Source organism: Lutra lutra, chromosome X (assembly GCF_902655055.1).
Source record: "Lutra lutra chromosome X, mLutLut1.2, whole genome shotgun sequence".
NCBI classification, from domain to species: Eukaryota; Metazoa; Chordata; class Mammalia; order Carnivora; family Mustelidae; genus Lutra; species Lutra lutra.
The window spans coordinates 38,126,296-38,146,641 of NC_062296.1; the positions used below are offsets into that span (position 1 = coordinate 38,126,296).

Consider the following 20,346-nt stretch of genomic DNA (forward strand, 5'->3'; position numbering starts at 1 on the left):
CATAGTATATTTATAAAAGAAAGAATTCACCAGGAAGATATAACAGTTCTAAATTTGTCTGCACCCAAATACATTGCCTCAAAACATGTAAGAGAAAACCTGACCGAATTACTAGGAGATACCAAATTTATCATTGGAGGTAAATATTTTTTAAAGATTTTACTTACTTATTGGACAGACAGAGATCACAATTAGGCAGAGAGGCAGGCAGAGAGAGAGGAAGAGAAGAAGGCTCCCTGCTGAGCAGAGAGCCTGATTCGGGGCTCCATTCCAGGACCCTGGGATCATGATCCCAGCCAAAGGCAGAGGCTTTAACCCACTGAGCCACCCAGGCGCCCCAGAGGTAAATTTTAATACACCTCTCCATGTTGATAGAGAAAGCAGACCAAAAATTAACAAGAATGTAGAAGAATTGAACAGCCCAATTAAAAAAAAACCCACTTAAATCGATATATATAGAATTCTATACCAAATAATTACAAAATATTCATTCTTTTCAAATACACATAGAACTTTTATCACATTGCAATAAAATTAGAATTCCAAGAAACAAAAATGAAAAGAAGAATTTACTTTAAAATTAAAAGAAAGTAGGTTATAAAACCAATTTGTGCAATATTATCCCTTCTGGGGAAAAAGAGTAGCTATGTTATGCATTGAAAAAAAGGTCAAAAAGAGGCACTAAAAATGGTAAGAGTGGTTATTTATGGTTTGTTGGCTTACAAGTGATTTTTAGCTTTGCTTTATTTATTTATTTTTTTAGCTTCACTTTATTTTTTTTTTTAAAGATTTTATTTATTTATTTGACAGAGAGAAATCACAAGTAGGCAGAGAGGCAGGCAGAGAGAGAGGAGGAAGCAGGCTCCCTGCTGAGCAGAAAGCCCGATGTGGGGCTTGAACCCAGGACCTGGGATCATGACCTGAGCCGAAGGCAGCGGCTTAACCCACTGAGCCACCCAGGCTTCACTTTATTTTTAAAGAGCTTTTCTGTGTTGTTAAATTTTCCTGCATGGAGCATGTAAGCAAATACACACACACACACACACACACACACACACACACACATTTCCTAATTAGAAAAAAAATAACAATGAATTGTACTTCAGGTAATGTGTAGAATAATAACTTGCCTGATTTTGGCCATAGCCTCATAAATGGTCCCCCTATCTCCATGCTGGCCTAGTTGAATCTCTTTCCGGAAGCATTGAGAATAAAATTCAATTTCCTAAATTCGGCTTGCAAGGTTTTGCATGACATTGCTCTAGCCTACATTTCTGACCTTACTTGTGGGCGCACTCCCCAGATTCACTCTAATCCAGCAACACGGGCTTTCATTTCCTTGAATTCTCCAGGTTCTTTTCATCTGGTCTTCCCATTTGCTATTCCTTGAACCTGGAAGCCCTGCTGTTCTCCTTCCCCCAACACTCTCTTCAGCAGTCCAAGTCCTAAGTATCCTTCGTGTTTCAGTTGAAGTGTTAAATCCTTAGGGAAGCCTTTTCTTCTCTCACTTCCCACATTGTTTGGTTTCTCTGATCAATATTCTCAAAGCACCCATTTTTTTCCATCATAACAGTAAAAGGAAACTTGAAAATAAACGTTTATGTGTTTACTTGGTTATTGTTTGTCTCCCTTGAGAAATCATTTGCTCTATAAGGACAGGGACCACAGATGGTTTGCTCATTGCTCTATCCCCAGCACCTCATACAGTGCCAGGCATGTGGTAAGTTTTCAGTGGGTATTTGTTGAAAGAAAGCATAAATGAGTGAATGAATGTACGACTGAATCCTCCTGAGTGCTCCTGGAGATTAATGGAACGAAAAAAGGAAGTCAAGAAGTTCATAAAGGAGAAAGCTAATGATATGCCACAATGGCAGTTTTAACATTCAGGTCTCCTGGTCATGGCTAAGATTCATTGAAAGGTGCTGACAAGATAAATTTCCTTTTGTATTCTCTTTTCTCCATCTGCTTTATTGGCCTATTCCCCTTTAAAGGAGGGAAGTCCTATGAATTAGCTTTAAAACAAAACAACGACTACAACAAAGTTGTTATTTCTGAGGCCAAGGACAGTGAAGTAGGATCCTGTAGAGATGGGTCTAAATTACTGAATCACATTTCATTGTCTTGAAGTTCTGTTTCATTATATAATTGATACAGTACCACATAACCAAAGCCCAATTCAAGTTGGCCTGGATATGCTCTATCTTCTCTTCCCCGGACAACTTGTACACATTCAGTCAGCTTGAATAATAATGGTCTTTATAATTAGGGCCAGTGCATAGGAAAAAGAAATATATTTTCCACTGACTCACCGTTACTTTCTAGAAGAAAAAAAATTGGTTACTTCTTAGGCTTGCTCCCGAGTTTACACTTTAGGGTGTAATCTTAAATTCTTAAAATACAGCCTTTAAAAAAGATGCTGAGGAAGCAAAGTAGGACACTCTTCTGTTCCTGCAACATCATGGACTTAAATTCACAGACACTAGTTCCTTTTAGTTAATCCTACCTTCAACTCTTGCCCCCATAGAGGAAATCATGGTGCTAATTTCAATGGCAAATTCTCTACAAGAGTTCAAGACATTTACACAATTAGTTTGGCCCAAGTCTCGGTCTTTTCCTTCTATTAGATCTAGTCACAAACTAGATGCTTGGTAGTCACCTATGAAAGTAAGTCTAGAAAACATCTGCTTGAATATTTAGTCCCCTACTAGTTCATATAGAAGTAATAAACATCTTTCAATTTTTCATCTCTTCTCAAAATTTCACTCCCAATTACCTTCACAGTTCTATAGTGAGGTGTGAGACCTAGTTACATGAGCTTTAAAATGTGATTTATTCATAAATAATTCTGAAATAAACAGGCAATACAGTCCAGAAGAGGCAGGTGACATTGACATAATTCATAAAAATAGGTATGGCCAATTACAAATAAAGATAGGAAATGAGAAAGAACAGCTTTTGTAAATGCACTATGCTTTCCTTTATATTCCTTTTAAATGTCAAGGATTTTGATACTAAATATACACACAGTACCCCAAAAGGCATTGCTACTAATTATTAGTGCACAAAAGGAAGACTATTTTTAACCCAACTAGATCCAAACATGGAGAGCAAGACTGAGGAAGCAAAATAATGCTGTGTGCTCTGGAGTATTTCTTATTCAAGTAAAACGTGTTAGTATGGTACACCAAACTACTTATAATTTTTTGTTATTTGTATCTTCCAGAATTGTGAAAGCCTAACCAGAGAACACTGTAAATCATTTGATAAAATCAATGAAAAGGCAACCAAATAAACTTTTCTGGTAATAATAATGACCAACTGCAATGCAACTGATTGTATCATAGTATACTTAATTGGCTTAAGTTCTTCAGACTCCTGAAATAAGTGGACCAACCATTTCATGGTCATATTTCAGTTTTAATTGACCATGCAGTAATCTAACTGGATAACCTGTCAGCTATATCCAACTATTGCTATAAAAATGGAATAGCTTAGGGGCGCCTGGGTGGCTCAGTGGGTTAAAGCCTCTGCCTTCGGCTTAGGTCATGGTCCCAGGGTCCTGGGATCGAGCCCCACATCGGGTTCTTTGCTCGGCGGGGAGCCTGCTTTCCTTCCTCTCTCTCTGCCTGCCTCTCTGCCTACTTGTGATCTGTCTGTCAAATAAATAAATAAAATATTTAAAAAAAATGGAATAGCTTATGAATATGGGAAAACAATATTTTCCATCAGAGTAATAGAAATGACTGTCAAAAGATCAGGATCTCACTTGAATTGAATTGAGACCCTTTCTGAAATATGTCAGAGTAATAAAGAAGATAGAAAACATTAACTAATGTTTTCCAAAGTTTTCTTTTATTTTTTTAATCACTCCAATGTACCCCTTTTCCTCCTTACTCATGAAGTTTTAGAAGAAATTAATGAAATCCAACTCCCTTTTCAAAGTTGTGGTGACTTCAAGAGTCTCAGTCTCCAGAATATAGAAGGCCTTGGCACTGTTGCATTCCACAGGATGGGGAAGGGTTATCAACAGCTTCCTAAAAATCAAAACAAAACAACACAAGATAAAAACCTAGAATCATCTTCCTAAAGAGATATCAAGAAGATATCACTTAATGAATCATTGAAACTAATATGTTAACTAATTGACTTTAAATTTTTAAAAAAGATATCACTTTTAATAAGGTTATGGAAAGCAATACATACCATCAGAAGATTGGGAACCAAAAAATATTTAGACAGTATAAGTACTGGGTCAAAAATATGCCTAAATAACACAAATAATATACCAGGGTTTTTTTGGCCTTAAAAATCCAAGCAGGGGCTTTGATCCCCTACTCTTTTTTTTCAAAATTGACCCCATTTTGCGTTATAGACACATAGTCTCGGCTTGGTTTATAGACAGAGGAATAGAGCCATTGCAACTTTAAGTTGGCTGGATAGATCTGTTGCCAGCCATGCTTACGTGTAGATGGAATGTGACTGACATACAAATCTGAAAATTGGAATGGTTTTATAATAATTCTGCTAGCGCAATCCGAGGCTGAGTCTCCACTACAGGTATAGTTACTGAAATTCAGGCCTGGAATGATTTTAATACAAGATCAATGAAAGTGCTTCTCTGTGCTTGCTTTTGGTTCTTTCTACTATACATTGACAAAAAGCCCTGTGAGAGATTGCTGGGTTTATTTTGCTGTTGTGGCTCAGCTACAGGATAGCTGTATGCTTTAGATGCATTGCTGGGATGAGACATCCATAATTCTGTCATAGGGATACGAATCTGAATTATGCATGGGGTCGGCACATGCTGGTATCTGCAGGAAATTAAATGCATGAAACTCTTGTTACCTCACATTCTCCATAGAGAAGGCTTGAGTATCTCTATAAAAAGTGGGCCGAAAAGCTCTTTTAGAAGGTATAAGGTCCAAATCAGTAAAGTAATCTGGTACTTTTTAGGGCTACTTATTGAATATTTGTAAAAGTAGTGTTTGAAAACGAACTCTTGAAAACCAATTGCCTCTTTACTCATTTGCAAAGCCCTAAGTTAAAGAAATGGGGCTCATTAAAAATATTTATCACGAATATCTGGAATCAAAGGAGAAATTTTCTGTGACTCTTGTTCCATTCCAGATATTTGGGGTAGGAAAAACAGCTTTCTCTACCAGAAGTAATGCTATCATGATGTATTTTAATATAGTCTGTAATATTTGGTATCTCCAGAAAGTGGGTGCAAAAAATGTTTAGAGTCTATCTTTTTAAAATTGTTTACAATATAGGTTGAGCTGGAGTTAGATTTGCTTTATCCTTTATTCTACAAATGATAATGTATTCACTTCAAAAATAAAGCAAAGCTCAGTGGTGGTAGCTTCATTGCACTAAAAGACAACTATAAATCAACTAAAGAAGGAGTTCCAATGATAATGTGCACCTCTCTGTCCAGAAAGAAATAAATTCAGAAGAGACAGTTAGTGGCATTGGGATGATCCATCTATCTCTGTATTTCTGTCTAGTCCTTAATAGTATGGCTTCACATACTAAAATTTTGAAGAACAGAAATTGTGCAACTTATTTAGGCTCTTAGGAGAAGGGAAGTATTTTTGTCCAGTCTGTTTTACTGCCTGTTATCTGAATTGAGATTTACATTTAAACAAAATAAAATTCTACAAATACTTATCCATGTACAATTTATTGAAGTACAGGACTCTATCTTATTTTTGTGTCCCCCCCAGTGTTTAGCAGAAGACTTTATAAATGTTTGTTGAATGAATAAATAAATGAATGAAAAGCAAATAGGTCACCACAAAATAATGTTTGAATACCTACTATAGATTAGTACTATCACATATGAATAAATATTTAAGCCCAATCCCTCAGCCTTTACATTAATAGTATACTTGCTTTTAAGAAGGTGCAGTTTAGGCACTGATCAAATGTCTATCCAGTGTTAATTTTCATTAGCAATTATTTAAAAGTGAACTATAATATATGAAAGTAAAGAAAAAAAAACCATGAAGTGAATTTTAATTTAGAGACTTACATACTTACATTTATATTAGCAAAGTCAAGGTGATGTTGCAAGAGATTTAAATACAAGACAACCTTGTTCTGTGCATATTCACATAATGTAGTTTTATTTTATGTAGTTAATAAATATTTTATCTAAATATCTGGGTTAAAAATATACATGACTTTTTAAAGGTTTCCTATTGGAGCCATAACTATTTTCAAAGCAAGTACAGAAATAGCTACTGAGCTGAACTTCACTACTTCATTTTGAAAGCATTTTTTTTAGTTCAAACATCAGTCAATTCTCAATCAATCTGAGTTGAAGGAGCACAGCAAAGGTGAGAATAATCTAAATAGCATTCAACCGAAATTTAACTCATACTTGTATTTACAATATGTTCTTATTATCCCATTCAAGGAATTCATTTATGACATTCTTAGGATTCACTTCAAAAAATAGTGGAACCTCAGATGAAGACAAAAATCCTTGGGAAATTATCCAATTTCCCCTATCTTTCCTCCTTTCTATCTACTCCATTTTGGGAATCAACATGCCAAAACAACCAGTTTTTTAAAAATGAAGAATTCAAGAAATTGCTTTATTTCTTTAGCTTGTATAATTCCAAAAAATCTGGGTTTTAATGATAATTCTAATGCAACTGACTATTATTTGACTGATATTTCCAGTCCATTCAGTTAAAATAGATTCACTTGTTCTGCCTTATACATACATGAACAGGATATTTTCTCTTACCTTTCTTGGGGTAAGTAAACAGTGTTAGAGGATGTCAAAATTAGAAACTAAAGAAAGTTAATGTAAATATCAATAAATTCAAAAACAAGACACACTTCCAATAACACAATTTCCTATAATAGCATGGCTCCAAAAATGCTCAAGTGTTTGGGAAAATGGTAAAAATGATATAAGCCTCTCTTCAGTCTTCTACCATAATTCATGATTTTTTTTCCTAAGAGACAGCACCTCTCTGCACAGAACACTTAATATATTAGAACAGTATGATCCAAAAATTCTAGTGTAGTCCACATTCTATGTGGACAGGTATCTCTGTATGAGTCTTTCATTTAGTGGGCCCTGATAGATATCTGGAATGACAGCATAGCCAGAGCAGTTGCCTAAAGATTGATGGAGAACTGCTAGGGGAACGGAAATTAACTCCATGGTGTGTAGATATGTATGTGCTTTTAACAAGCACACCAATATCATGGAAGATTAACTGTTCATGTAAGCAATCTTCCTTGCAGAGTTTGTGTGGAAGAGTAAAAGCATATATAATATGAATTTAAAAAGAACAATACTCCTTGAGGTGAATGGTAGGAATAGTGGATGTAATTTTAATAACATGAGACAATTTCTTGTGAGAATATAGTTTTGAAATGATATACATGATGAGAAAATATTTTCTATATATTCATCTCTAGTACATTAGGGGTTAAACACATCTACTGTGGAAATCAAGATTAAGCTACATATGTACACTGGGTTGTTTATACATAGAGGTCTTTTGTATGAAAGATCTACTTTTTATTTTTTTTTGAAGTCCTAAGATCAACAGAGAAGTATTGATACTGATAATGCAAGAAAGAACAGGTGCTTGCAGCTGACTGCTCGCCACACCCAGCCTGAAATGTTCATGAGTTACAGAAAAAGAACCATTGCAATCAACCCAGGTGTGCTCACTGCTATACATTCAGATGAAAAGTGAACAAAGCAGTGAGATATTTAGATATTTTTTCTGACACACACCGGTTTCCACAGATTCTCTCTTCACGGAGTTGGTTTTGAGAGACAGGACTGATTTGTCCAGGTTTCAGGATAAACATTGACATCAGAATCTTACTGTATGTCTTGTGTTTGGGGAAGATAATTTGAACTTGTGTAATAAGAATATTTTGAAAATATCAAAATGTTTAATTGAATTATTCCACTATTACCTGTATTCTTTTTCAATGTAGTCACACTACTTGAGGAACTAGTGATAAATTATTAGAATTTTTATTTTAAGTAATTGATGACAAGACTTTTCTGTAAATCTTTAGATAAACATAATCAAATTTAGCCTTAGAGCTGCACAATAACCAAAAAGTTTAAAGATATTGCTTCTCTTATACCATCACTGTATAAAAAACCACATGAGAGACTTACAACTTATGAGATTTTCACCTTTAGTTCTTTTTCCTCACAGATAATGTAAATGACTGTGTTTTGGACACAGTTTTGGTGGTGTCAACCTACTCACAATGTATGGGGGCAAAGCAGAAAAAAATCAGGTGTTTCCAAATATATTTATATTTACATTGCGCAGATCAAACATCTGAGTGACTTTTTCACTTTTCTTCAGACTTTAGGGGTAATGCAGAATAACTATGTATACTTTAAGAATATTGGCTAAAGTTTTGTTAATATAATACATTATTCTAGTTCTGAGTTTTACTCACTTATCAGGAGTACGGAGGTCAAGAACCATTTCTTGGATGTCAATTTTAATTTCAGAAGGGTTTGTATTTGGCAGTTTAATTTTAACCTGAAAGAGAAAATGAGAAGAAAAATACTGCTGTCTTGAGGAACAGTTAATATGAAGAGTGTAGGGAAATATGGGGAAATGAGAACTAATATTTATTAAGTTCCAGCTATGTGTCAGCCTAGACCCTTTCCTCATAACAGTCTTGAGGGGCAGGATTACCCCCATTTTAAAGATGATGAAACTGAGATACAGAGAAATTTAATTAAGGCCTGAGGGCAACTGTGTGTAATTGAACTAAGGTCTGTCTGACTCCAAATCTATATAGAAACACGTTGGTTGCTTGTAACTTTCATTGTCTGAAGGTGTGTACTAGTGCACCTGCTAGGGCTGGGGACTTTCAGCTGGCTTTATATCAGTAGACACTTTGAATAAAAAGTGGTTAGTTCTCGTGTTGGGTTGTGGGTTGGTGATGCCACCTATAGTATCTCAGTGTAAACTCCCATACCACAATTCCTAGAGAAGTGTAGGAGTCCATAAAAGTTGTTAATGTAACAGAAGATAAATAACAACATGATCCCTACACACACAAAAAAATGGGACTCTTCATTGGTTTGGTAGATTTTACTTAAAAATGTCTCATCTCAATTAGCACATGACCCAGCAATTCCACTCCTGGGTACATACCCCAGAACATTGAAAACATATGATGTTTTTGTTCACAGCAGCATTATTTACAATAACTTGAATAAAAGGCACAAACAACCCAAATTTTCATCAACTGATAAATGGATAATCAAATTGTGGTATATCCATACAATAGAATATTATTCAGCCATAAAAAGCAATGAAATACTATTACATGGATGAACCTTGAAACATTGAGCTAAGTGAAAGAATCCAGGCACATACTGTAGGAAATATATTCATATGAAATATCCAGAGTAGGTAACCCATAGAGACTGAAAACAGATTGGTGAATGCCAGAGGCTGGAGAGGGAGAAAAGAGGAGTGACTGTTTAGCAAGTATAGACTTCCTCCTGGGTTGATGAAAATATTCTGGAATTATATAGTGATGGTTGCACAACATTGTCAATGTACTAGGTGTCACTCTTAGTGAATTTTGTATTGTGTATTTTACCACAGTACAAAGTCTCATCCCTCACTCTAATTTAATTAATTCCTTTTTTGATGGAAGTTGATTTATCATCTATCATTTATCTATCTATTTATCTATCTATGTATCTATCATCTATCATCTATCTATCCACCCATCTATCTGAGATGCCATGGCATATGGTTTCTATAAACAAACAAAAACAAAAACAAAAAAACAAAAAAAAACCCACAAAAATTTACCTTAAGGTTAAGGTAAATTATGAAGCTTTCTCTAAAATGAGCTATGAGACTTGAAATATCGGACATTGGGTGATTTAAGAACTGGACTGGTATGGATAAAAGTACCAGGTTATGAGGGAAATACATATCAAATAAATAATGGGGAAAATGGAATTCCTTGTATGAAGTTTAAAGTAGGCAATAGTGTTTTTATAATATAAAATATGTGGACTAATACATGTCTGTGAGTTATATTTTACTTTATTAAATTTGTATATTAAAATATTTGTAAATTGAGCTCTAAAAGTCCTATTATCTAAATATATCCTATCGCTAGTATTTTCATTAAAGAATTATCTCCTAAGTTATATTTTGAAAATTCAGATGTTCATAATTACAGATGTTTTAAGTGAGAGAAATAGAGCATTTCTTAAAGAGGTAGTTACAGGTGCTCTACCTCAAAGTAAATGAGCATTCTTTTGGATTAAAAAAAAGGCCCATTTTTTATAATAACTTCAGATCTGAGAGTTGAGATGTTCTTTAGTTGCAGGATGACTCATATCACCTGGACCAAGGGATGTAAATATTTATTTCTTTAGTCTGAAATATTTAGTTCTTTCAAGGTAAAAGATTATTTCCCCAAGGTTGAAATGACATTTGAGGAAGGAAAAAAATTATAACTTATGTGAAATTTAGATACAACTTCTGGGTAGAACGTCAAAGTGGTTCTTAAAATCATTGGCAACTCTAGTGAAGGGTAATTCAGAAACAACTCACTGATTTTTTTCTCTTGAGAAAATTAAAATTGTGTACGAAAATGTTTTCAGAGGAGGGACAAGAAGGAACAAATTAAGTGGAATCGTATGCATTAATCTCATAAGATAGAAGGTTCAATAGGAATCTTAACAGAAAAACTCCTAAAACATGAATCAGACTTCCTTAGAAATACTTTTAATGAATTCCCAGAAAAGAGACATGGTTATTTATTGACTTCTGATTATTCTCAAGATCTAACTAGTCCAACATTAATAAGTACAGTATGTCACTGACCAAGCAATTAAAGGAATTGTTGTTCCTCTCTTTACATAGGATGCAAATTGATTTATTTCAAAGAATTACTTATCTTAATAGGTAAACTAAGGAAAACTAAAAATTTCACTGCGGATCTTTCAACCTTTTGGGAGCTCAACCTTTGGAGTCAAAATTGGGTATGAATTCTGTTCCTATCCCCTATTAGGTATTAATTGCTTAGAGTTATCTATTGTTTTACAACCAAAACTAATTACACCTCCTCCTAATTTGTGGCTCAAAACAATACACATTTATTATCTCACACATTTCCTGTGAGTTAAGAATTTGGGAGTAGTTTAGCCAGGCAGTTCTGGCTTAGGGTCTAAAATGAAGTTCTAACCAAGATATTGACTGGGACTGCATACATCTGATGACTTTATTGGGGCTAGAGGATCTGCATCCAAGGTGGCCCACTAACATGCCTATTAGCAGGAGGCCTCAGTTCTTCACCACATGGACTTCTCCATAGGGTTTAAGGCTGCTTGATTGTCCTTATGAACAATAGCTGTCTTCTCCCCAGAGTGAATTGTCCAAAAGAGCAAGGCAAAAGCAATGCCTTTTTTACCCCTAACATAGCCTCAGAAATTGTACTTTTTCATTTCTATGATATCCTATTGGTTATACAGGGCAGCCCTATTCAGAGTGCGAGGGGACCACACAAAGGGAAGAAGATCAGGAAGTGAAAATCATTAGGGACCATCTCGTAGGCTGGCTACCACAGTACCTATTACCAACTTCAGTTCAAACCTCTGTCTTCTGGCCTTGTGAATAAAATGTAGCAGGAAAAGGTCCACAACTTTAAGGTTTGTGTGAGCCCTTCTTTCCACTTTCAGCTTGTCTCTTAGTCTGTCTCTGGGAATGCACTTTGGGGCTTTTCTGGAGATAGGTAAAGGTAAGTCAAATTGCTTTCATGGTCCTCTATTTATTCTCCTCTATGTGTTGTAACAGAGCTGGTAATATACCAAAGCTTGGGAGGGGGAGGTCATTAAGGTAGGATTATCATTTTGAGTTTTAAATTTCCTCTTTATTGTTTTGTTCTTAGGACAGATTTGTATGGCAAGATGGTTCTTGAAATGATAACATTCCTGTAATCTGTAAATGATTAATACAGGTTCCTTAGCTCCTCTGACAAGTGTCTGTGATCAGATTACAAGACGTTGGAAAATTGAAATGAGAAGGCCAAATGGCGAATGTTCCACAGAGGTCATCCATTCTACATTTCCTCTTGAGCTGTCACTTCCTGACAACCAGAATGGAAGAATAAATGAAATATATCTTATATTTAACTTGGCCAGTCTATGTATGCTATTTACTGAAATTCTATTGAAGCTCAAGATATACAGAAGGGTTTGGGCTGAAAATTTTAAAGATACTTTATTTATGGATTCAGGATATTATAAAACTACTTTTGAATTGACAGAAATACAGGAACCACCTCCAATATATTTGATTCTTAGCAAGGAATTTAAGTCTATTTGAGTTTCAATTTGAAACTTAATGTTAGGAAATTTTGATTAACAAAAAGTTTGGGTAGGTCTCATTCTGAATTGTTTCAGTAATTTAACTTCCCATTGTTTTACTATGGAAACCTGTGTTTAACTATGGAGATATTTTTCCCATTGCAGTCATCTAAGTATTTTATAAAAATCTTCATGAGTATTAATGATCTATAGGAAAATGAAAAAAAAAGTGATGGATCCCTACTTTGAAATAATATATTTACCTCTGAAGAATAAAACTATAGAGGTATGTGTTCTCTGAAACCAAGACACAAAACCAATAGATATCTTTTTAAATTAAAGGATAAATTTTCTATGATGTTATCACTTCGGCTTTTTAAATTTTATTTATTTATTTGAGAGAGAGAGAGAGCACAGGCGGGGGGGGGCAGAGAAAGAAGCAGACTCCCCACTGAGCAGGGTGCTAGATGTGAGGCTGGACCCCAGGACCCTGAGATCATGACCTGAGCCGAAGGCAGACAATCAGTTGAGCCACTCAGGCACCCCTGATGTTACCACTTTGAAACATTCCAGTATTATAGTGTCATGCCTGTCTTATGAGATCATAGAAGCATAGCACCTCTTCTCTCACAGGAGTGCTCAGCTCACTCTGAAATAAGAAGAATCTATAGGACCTCCATGTCTCTATTGGTGCCCACAATCACCCCCAAACACTCACGGTCTCACTACCACTAGCTGTCTTGAGACTACCAGAACACAATCCATTATACTTTTATCTCTATTTGTCAAGAATACAAGAAGCCTCAGACTCCCAAGTCCTTGCTTATCACCTAATAATTACCATCTGGACCTTCATATCCTCTATTTTGTTTCCATTTCCTACCCCTCACCAACTATGAAACACTTCCATAGTTCCTCTGGAACACACAGTCCATCACCCTTTATCTCGTTAGCCTCTGAGTATTCCTTTAAGTTTCTTGAAATCTGGATCTCCCTTGATGACATTGCTTCCCCAGTCTTCACCATTGGTGCCTGTTTTTCTTTTTTTCCTCCCATTGCATTTGTATCTCTGGACCTGCCCCTTTCCTCCAGCTTTTAAAAATGAGTCTCATGTCTTTACACTATGCCACCAATGACCCTTCTTGTTGGAAACCATCGACCAATTCCTTAAAACATGTTTTAAGAAGGAGAAAGTAATCAAAACAGTAAAATACTGCTGGGTGGTCATCTTCATATCTTTAATAATAATAATAATAATAATAATTCTTTGTTCTAATTTCTTTCTTCAGTGTTGATGATTTATATATCCACTTAGATAACCTTTCCAATCTCTTACCCTCACTTTCTCATGTCCTTCAAGTCTTTGCACAAATATTTCCTTCTCAGTGAGTCCTTCCCTGACTATACTATTTAAAATTGCAGCTATGGGATACCTGTCTGGCTCAGTCAGTAGAGCATGTGACTCTTGAACTCAGGGTCATGAGTTCAAGCCCTACATTGGGCATAGAGCCTACTTTAAAAAATACAGCTACTAAGGCCAGGGTGGCTAGAATATAATGAACAAGGAAGAAAATGTGGTGTCAAATGAAACTGAAAAAGTAGGTAGGTGTCATCATATAAGGCTTCATAGGTCAAGATCAGGAGTTTGGATTTTGTTCTAAGTGCTGTAGGAAGCCAACAAAGAAGTGATGTGACCTGATTTACTTTTTAAAAGGATCTCTCTGGACACTGTGGAAAGGCTGCAAGGAAGGAATTATTGAAGGAGGGAGAAGAGAGAAGAAGGACTCATAATGGTCCAGGTAAAAGATGGTGGTAGTTTGGAACATGATGGTAGTTGTGGTAGTAATGAAAATTAGATGGGTTTAGAATATATTTTCAAAGTAGAGCCAATAAGACTTGCTTATGGTATAACAGAAAGAGGAATGAGGGATGATTTAGGCATTTAGTTTGTGCAGTTGGGTGAATGTTCTTGCCATTTCCTGAAATGATGAAGATCAATGAAAAAGAGGTTTGGGGAAGACAATTAAGAGTTCTGGGGCGCCTGGGTGGCTCAGTGGGTTAAGCCGCTGCCTTCGGCTCAGGTCATGATCTCAGAGTCCTGGGATCGAGGCCCGCATCGGACTCTCTGCTCGGCGGGGAGCCTGCTTCCTCCTCTGTCTCTGCCTGCCTCTCTGCCTTCTTGTGATCTCTCTCTGTCAAATAAATAAATAAAATCTTAAAAAAAAAAAAAGAGTTCTGTTTGGGGGGGCAACCGAGTGGCTCAGTGGGTTAAGCCTGTGCCTTCGGCTCAGGTCATGATCTCAGGGTCCTGGGATTGAGCCCCGCATGGGGCTCTCTGCTCAGCGGTGAGCCTGCTTCTCCCTCTCTCTCTGCCTGCCTCTCTGCCTCCTTGTGATCTCTCTGTTAAATAGACAAATAAAATCTTTAAAAAAATAAAACTTTCTAAAAAAGAGTTCTGTTTGCAGGCATGTTAGTCTTGGATTGCCTATTAAAGTGAGAGATGTCAAGTAAGCAGTTATATGGATCTGAAGATTCTGGGAGAGGCCAAGAGTAAAGAAATAGTAGTTAAAGCCATTGGACTGGATGGAAAGAGAATACAGAAAAAAAGAGACATAGGTTTGTTTTTTTTTTTTTTTCAGAGGCCTAGAGAATTTCAGCCAGGGGAGGAAAAACCAGTGATTTGGGGTCAAAAGAGATGAGGACTGCCTAGTGATTCCGGAGGAAAACCAGGAGAGAGAGGAGTCATTAAAGAGAAAAACATGTTTTAAGAAGAAGGAAGTAATTAAAAAACGTAGAATACTAGGTGGTCCATCCTCATATCTTCAACTCTTCTTTTTCTAATTTTGTGCAGGACAACTGTTTATTTTTAGGATTGTCCCTCTTATTGCAGGATTTAGAGCATCTCTGGTCCCTATGTACTACATGCCAATAACATCCTATAACCAAAAATTCCTCTACCCATTTCTAAAAGTCCTTTGGGGGCACATACCAGGACTACTTTTTTTTTTTTAAGATTTTATTTATTTATTTGACAGAGAGAGATCACAAATAGACAGAGAGGCAGGCAGAGAGAGAGGAAGGGAAGCAGGCTCCCCGCTGAGCAGAGAGCCCGAAGCGGGACTCGATCCCAGGACCCTGAGATCCTGACCTGAGCCAAAGACAGCGGCTTAACCCACTGAGCCACCCAGGCGCCCCCAGGACTACTTTTTTACTATTTGTTCATTCACTCGAGTGACACACAGTAGGCACTCAATAAATATTACATAAGCAATTGAAGGGATATTTGTCATCAACTGAAAAGCATTCTTAATTCTCTTTTATCCTAAAAAAATTACCCTTATTAAATCCTGCCTCCTCCTCAACAACCACCTCTTCTCTCTCCTCCCCTTCATTGCTATTCCTCCTCAGAGAATGATCTACATTTGCTGCCTTCTCTTCCTAGCTTCCTGTTCACTTCTCAGCTTTCTACAATCTGGTGCTGGCTCCCAGCACAGCAGTGAAACTGCTGTCTTCCAAAAGTCACCAAAGACTTCTTAAATGATGAATCTAAAAATTCCTTCTGCACCCTAATCCTGGTTTACCCCTCTATAGCACTGGACACTGTTATGGCTTTCCCCCATCTCTGAATATCCTTCTCAGTTCCTCTTCACTTATCTACCCCTCAAATACTGGCATTTTCTTAGGGTCAATCTGTTCTTGCTTGCATGGATTCAGAAGTTTCTGCCCGTTCTCATTCAAGGATTCTGGACCATGTGATTCAGATATTTTGATGAAAGCTCATCAAAATGTAAAATTTCTGATTTTTTTTAACCAAGTAATATGGGTAAGACACATTTCACTTGGGCGCATGGGTGGCTCAATCGTTAAACGTCTGCCTTCAGCTCAGGTCATGATCCTGGGTTCCTGGGATCGAGCCCCACATCAGGCTCCCTGCTCAGCAGGAAGCCTGCTTCTCTCTCTCCCTCTCCCCCTGCTTGTGTTCCCTCTCTTGCTGTGTCTCTCTCTGTCAAATAAATAAACAAAATCTTAAAAAAGACACCTTTCACTCTTCATACCTGACCCTAGCCATCGCAAATTCTCCCCATCTCTCTCTCTCCCTGCCCACATGCACTCTGCATCTATCTCTCATTATGGGGGACTTATATTTTCAACTCTACTAATTTTGTTACTATTTAAATTTTTAAATACATCTAACTTTTGTAATCACAAATGTATTAAATCTATACAATTGGATTAGCTTTTAAGGAGGTATTCATCCTTCTACCATCATTATGAAAGAATGTTATGATATTAACTATAAGTGTACATATATTACCGAGAGAACCATTAGAAATTGAATTGAAGGTTTACTGTGCTGCCTGGAGCTGATAATAAGGAATTGTATTACAGCTCAAATATCCTTCTCTCTGACACACAGTCTGACATATAACCAATCAAATAAGGTTAGCATAATCAGAAAGCCTGCAAAAACGTGTCCATCCTCTAGAATTTATATGGAAAGGAGAATCTATTCTACTATCAAGCAGCCAAATCCATTTATTCATTAAAAGTAAATGAATACGACTGATTTAACCTAAGAGAGAAAACAGGACTTGAGAAGTAGACCATTGAAGAAACAAGTGAATTCTCAGAAGCTAGGGAGACACTTTGCTCAGAATGATTGATAGCCCTTTTTGAGATGAGAATGTGTGATAAACATGTGACTCCTGGTTGTATCTGCCAGATAGTGACTGACTCCTATTCCATCCTTGACTCTCACCCCATTCTCAGTGAGATTTAGAGATAGAGTAAGGCTCATATCCCAGTGACGCGGTGATGATGAAAGAGAAACAGGCTTAATGCCTTGCTTTGTAGGTAACATCAGAATGTCCCCTTATCAATACAGATACATTAAATCAGAAGAACCAAAATATTATTAATCCATTGCAGGTCAAAAAGAGTATCAAGCTATGTACAGGCTGTTTTCCCCCTCCTCTAGAACAAATGATGGGTCACTTGGCAGAATATCAATAACCCTAGCCCTATTCACTTTTGGATTTTAGAGATAATCTGCTGTTCAACATCCATGGGTGAAAATAGGAATCCACTGACCTACTTACCCACAGCACCCATCCCCCTTCCTGCCACAAATAGTCCTATGGAGAAGACAGGCTATCTTCCTACATATCCTTGATACCTTAATTTCCTTTTTCTATGCTCCCCAGCTGGCACCCAAGAGATCAGGTACTTTGGTCAGCCCTGTTTCTCAGGGGTAGGCAAGTTCTTTTTTTTCCCACCTTGTTTCTATTACAGCTTTTTGGCTTCCTCCTTCATCATTGTTTTTTATCTCTAAAGCCATGAGACAGTCTCAACCTTACTTCATTGATCTGATTCCTCTTGGTTTTTGATACCTGGCTTGGAACTGGAGCGATAATTTCCGATGCCTCTGTTTGAACTCTTCCTCTGAATATTGACCCCATCCCAAGAGCTATGTATTCTGTTCTCAGTCCCATTCTGCAAGTTTCTTAGTGTCCCTCTCAACACCTCCCCCTCTCCAAACATAGAGGTACTACCTAAAATCAGTTCTACTTCATTCTAAGCCTGATACAAAGCCAGCACTCAGTGGTCGTATATTCTAATCCTTCAGAGAGCAAACTCCAATTCTGAAAATCAACATCTCCAGTTCCTGTCTTTGAGTTCTAAATGGATTTTATATTTCTAACAGCCTACTGGATGCTTCCAACAAGATTTCATGCAGGCAGTTTGAATTCAATATAACCAAACTTAATATTTTTCTCTTAGAACTTTGTCTTCTTTTGCATTTCTTACCTGATATTCGCATACCACCAAAAACAACAACAACAAAAAAAACCCACCTTGGTTTACTCTTATTCCAGAAGTAATAGATGGTAATTGTAAAAAAAAAAAAAAAAAGTCAGATGAGCAAAAAGAAATAAAAACCATTTCTAAGACTACCATCCACTTTACATTCCCATATCTTAATTAATGTTATCACCATTTCCCCAGTCACCCAAGCTAGAACTCTTGACTCCTGTTTCTCCCTTGCATATCCCATTTGACAAATTTCTAAATCCCATCAGTATTACCTCTGAAACGTCTACTTTGCTCTCTATCCCCACTGCCACACTCTAGGCTCCTGCCTCTCTTACCTGAATTAATGCAATTGTTTCTCAACTGGTTTTCCTACCACCAATCTCCCCAGCTCACACTCATCTCCTATCATCACCTCTTCCAATTTTTCCACCATAATCTGCCACTAGAGCTGTTTGGAAATACACACCTAATTGTTTAATTCACCTGCTTGAAGACATTTTATAATTCTAGTGCCCACAAATGTCCATAGCTCATGGTGTCTTAGCTGGTGCTGTTCTGAGCATGCCAAACATGCCAATATGGTTGGTTTCTGGTGAGAGCTCTCTTTTCAGCTTGCAGAAAGCTGCCTTCTCACTGTGTACAGAGCAAGCTCTCTGGCATCTTTGTATCAAGACACTAATATCATCATGTGGCCCCTATCCTCGTGACCTCATCTAAACCTAATTACCTTCCAAAGGTTCCATCTCCAAATACCATTACAACAGGGGTTAGAGCTTCAACATATGAACTTGGCAGGAGGGACACAATTCAATCCATAGCACATGGTGTGACATTCAAGGGCTTTTACAACTCTAAACTGCTTATTCTCTTTTCTTTTATTGCTCCATGTCCATTCTGGGACTCCAAGAACATCACAAATAGTTCTCAAAACACATCATATACTTTCATAGCACTAGGCCTTTGCCGATGCCACTGTTTATTCTGCTCAGACAGCTTTTCCACCCTGACAAACTACCATGTACTTCACATGTCCAGGCCAGATGTCACCTGTATTGTGAAGTCTGCTTGGACCATATCACTTTATACACACTTCTATCAAAGTCAAATTTTTGGGGTCCAATTATAGTTCTACCAGATTCTAAGTGTGTGAACTTAATGCAAGTCACTTAACTTCTTTGTGTCTCAGCAACCTCCTCTGTAAAGTGAAAATGATGGCACCAATTTCATAAGGTTGATGTGGGGATTGATGATTTACTCTGTGCAAAGTTCTCAGAGAAAAGCCTGGCACATAGTAAGCGTTCTATAAATGATTTGCTATTATTATTATTATTATATCATTTTAAGTAAAAACAAGCAGGATAAAAACCTTTATTCATAGGCTGTGAATGTAGGAAAATGGCTCCTCTATGGCACTCTGGTGAACCTGTACTATCCAGTTGGCCACACAGGCAAAGCTCAACTGCAGTCAGCCCCAAGTCTTGGCAGAACATCCTGTGATCCTCCCGGAACAGGGGAAGATAGAGTCTTGTGAGGAGTTGCCTCAAGGCTGTTCTTATCTGCCTTTCTACCCTGTGGGAGGCTCCTTATCTTGCAGGAGGCTACCAGTGAAGCAGTTTCTCACCCTCCTCCCTAGTTCCAATAAGGCATAAGAGCTTTCTACCTCCCTCCCCTTGGGTGTAGTTGCAGGCTATAAAACAGTCCCGCTACAGCCTAGAGTTGGCTCTTCAGCAACAGAGTGCCCCACCGCTCATGTCACCTGTTATCTGGTCCCTTTAGTTCAGTGGTTTTCCTGTGGGGCAAAGGGACATGTGGAACTGACACCCAGCTGATCTTGCTTATCCTGTCTGTAAGTAATAACCTTTATCCATTTGGGTTCACAATTTTCTTATTGAATGGATTTATGGAAGTCTGTGCTGCTGCTTATAGACTGCTTGATCTCTTGATAGTTAGATCCTTGTGAGAAAGAGAAACTTTTCTATTGTGTTCAACACTGTATATCAAGTATCTGGCCTATAGTAAGTGCTCAATAAGTATTTGTTGAATTAAAAAATACAGCAAACAGTGGTAAATATGTATTCAAGGTTACATAGTCAAGGATATATATCAAACCCATTATAGCAGGATCTTTGTGGAGAGCGATGGAAAGTATAGAGAACAAAAAAGAAAATAAAAAATAGTAA

The 20,346-nt window shown here is 37.1% G+C and overlaps 2 protein-coding genes across 6 annotated transcripts in view; one reads left to right on the forward strand and one right to left on the reverse strand.

Annotated features, from left to right (window-relative positions):
• Window positions 1-3,715: 3,715 nt before the first annotated feature.
• The window catches only part of DNAAF6 (dynein axonemal assembly factor 6), a 36,448-nt gene continuing 19,817 nt past the window's right edge, over window positions 3,716-20,346 (reverse strand). For 2 of the 5 annotated variants that reach the window (XM_047716740.1, XM_047716739.1), the window contains 2 exons: window positions 8,461-8,546; window positions 3,719-4,034 (listed from right to left, as the gene is read on the reverse strand). In XM_047716740.1, the coding sequence (XP_047572696.1) occupies window positions 3,905-4,034; window positions 8,461-8,546 (216 nt within the window). In that variant the 3' untranslated portion in view covers window positions 3,719-3,904. Of the gene's footprint in view, window positions 4,035-8,460; window positions 8,547-20,346 lie in introns of all 5 variants that reach the window. The other 3 variants (XM_047716737.1, XM_047716736.1, XM_047716738.1) reach the window with 3 other exon arrangements.
• Window positions 19,870-20,346, forward strand: part of NUP62CL (nucleoporin 62 C-terminal like) — a 94,857-nt gene continuing 94,380 nt past the window's right edge. The window contains exon 1 of the mRNA XM_047716730.1: window positions 19,870-20,012. The gene's annotated coding sequence lies outside the window, so the exon portion shown is untranslated. The remainder of the gene's footprint in view (window positions 20,013-20,346) is intronic.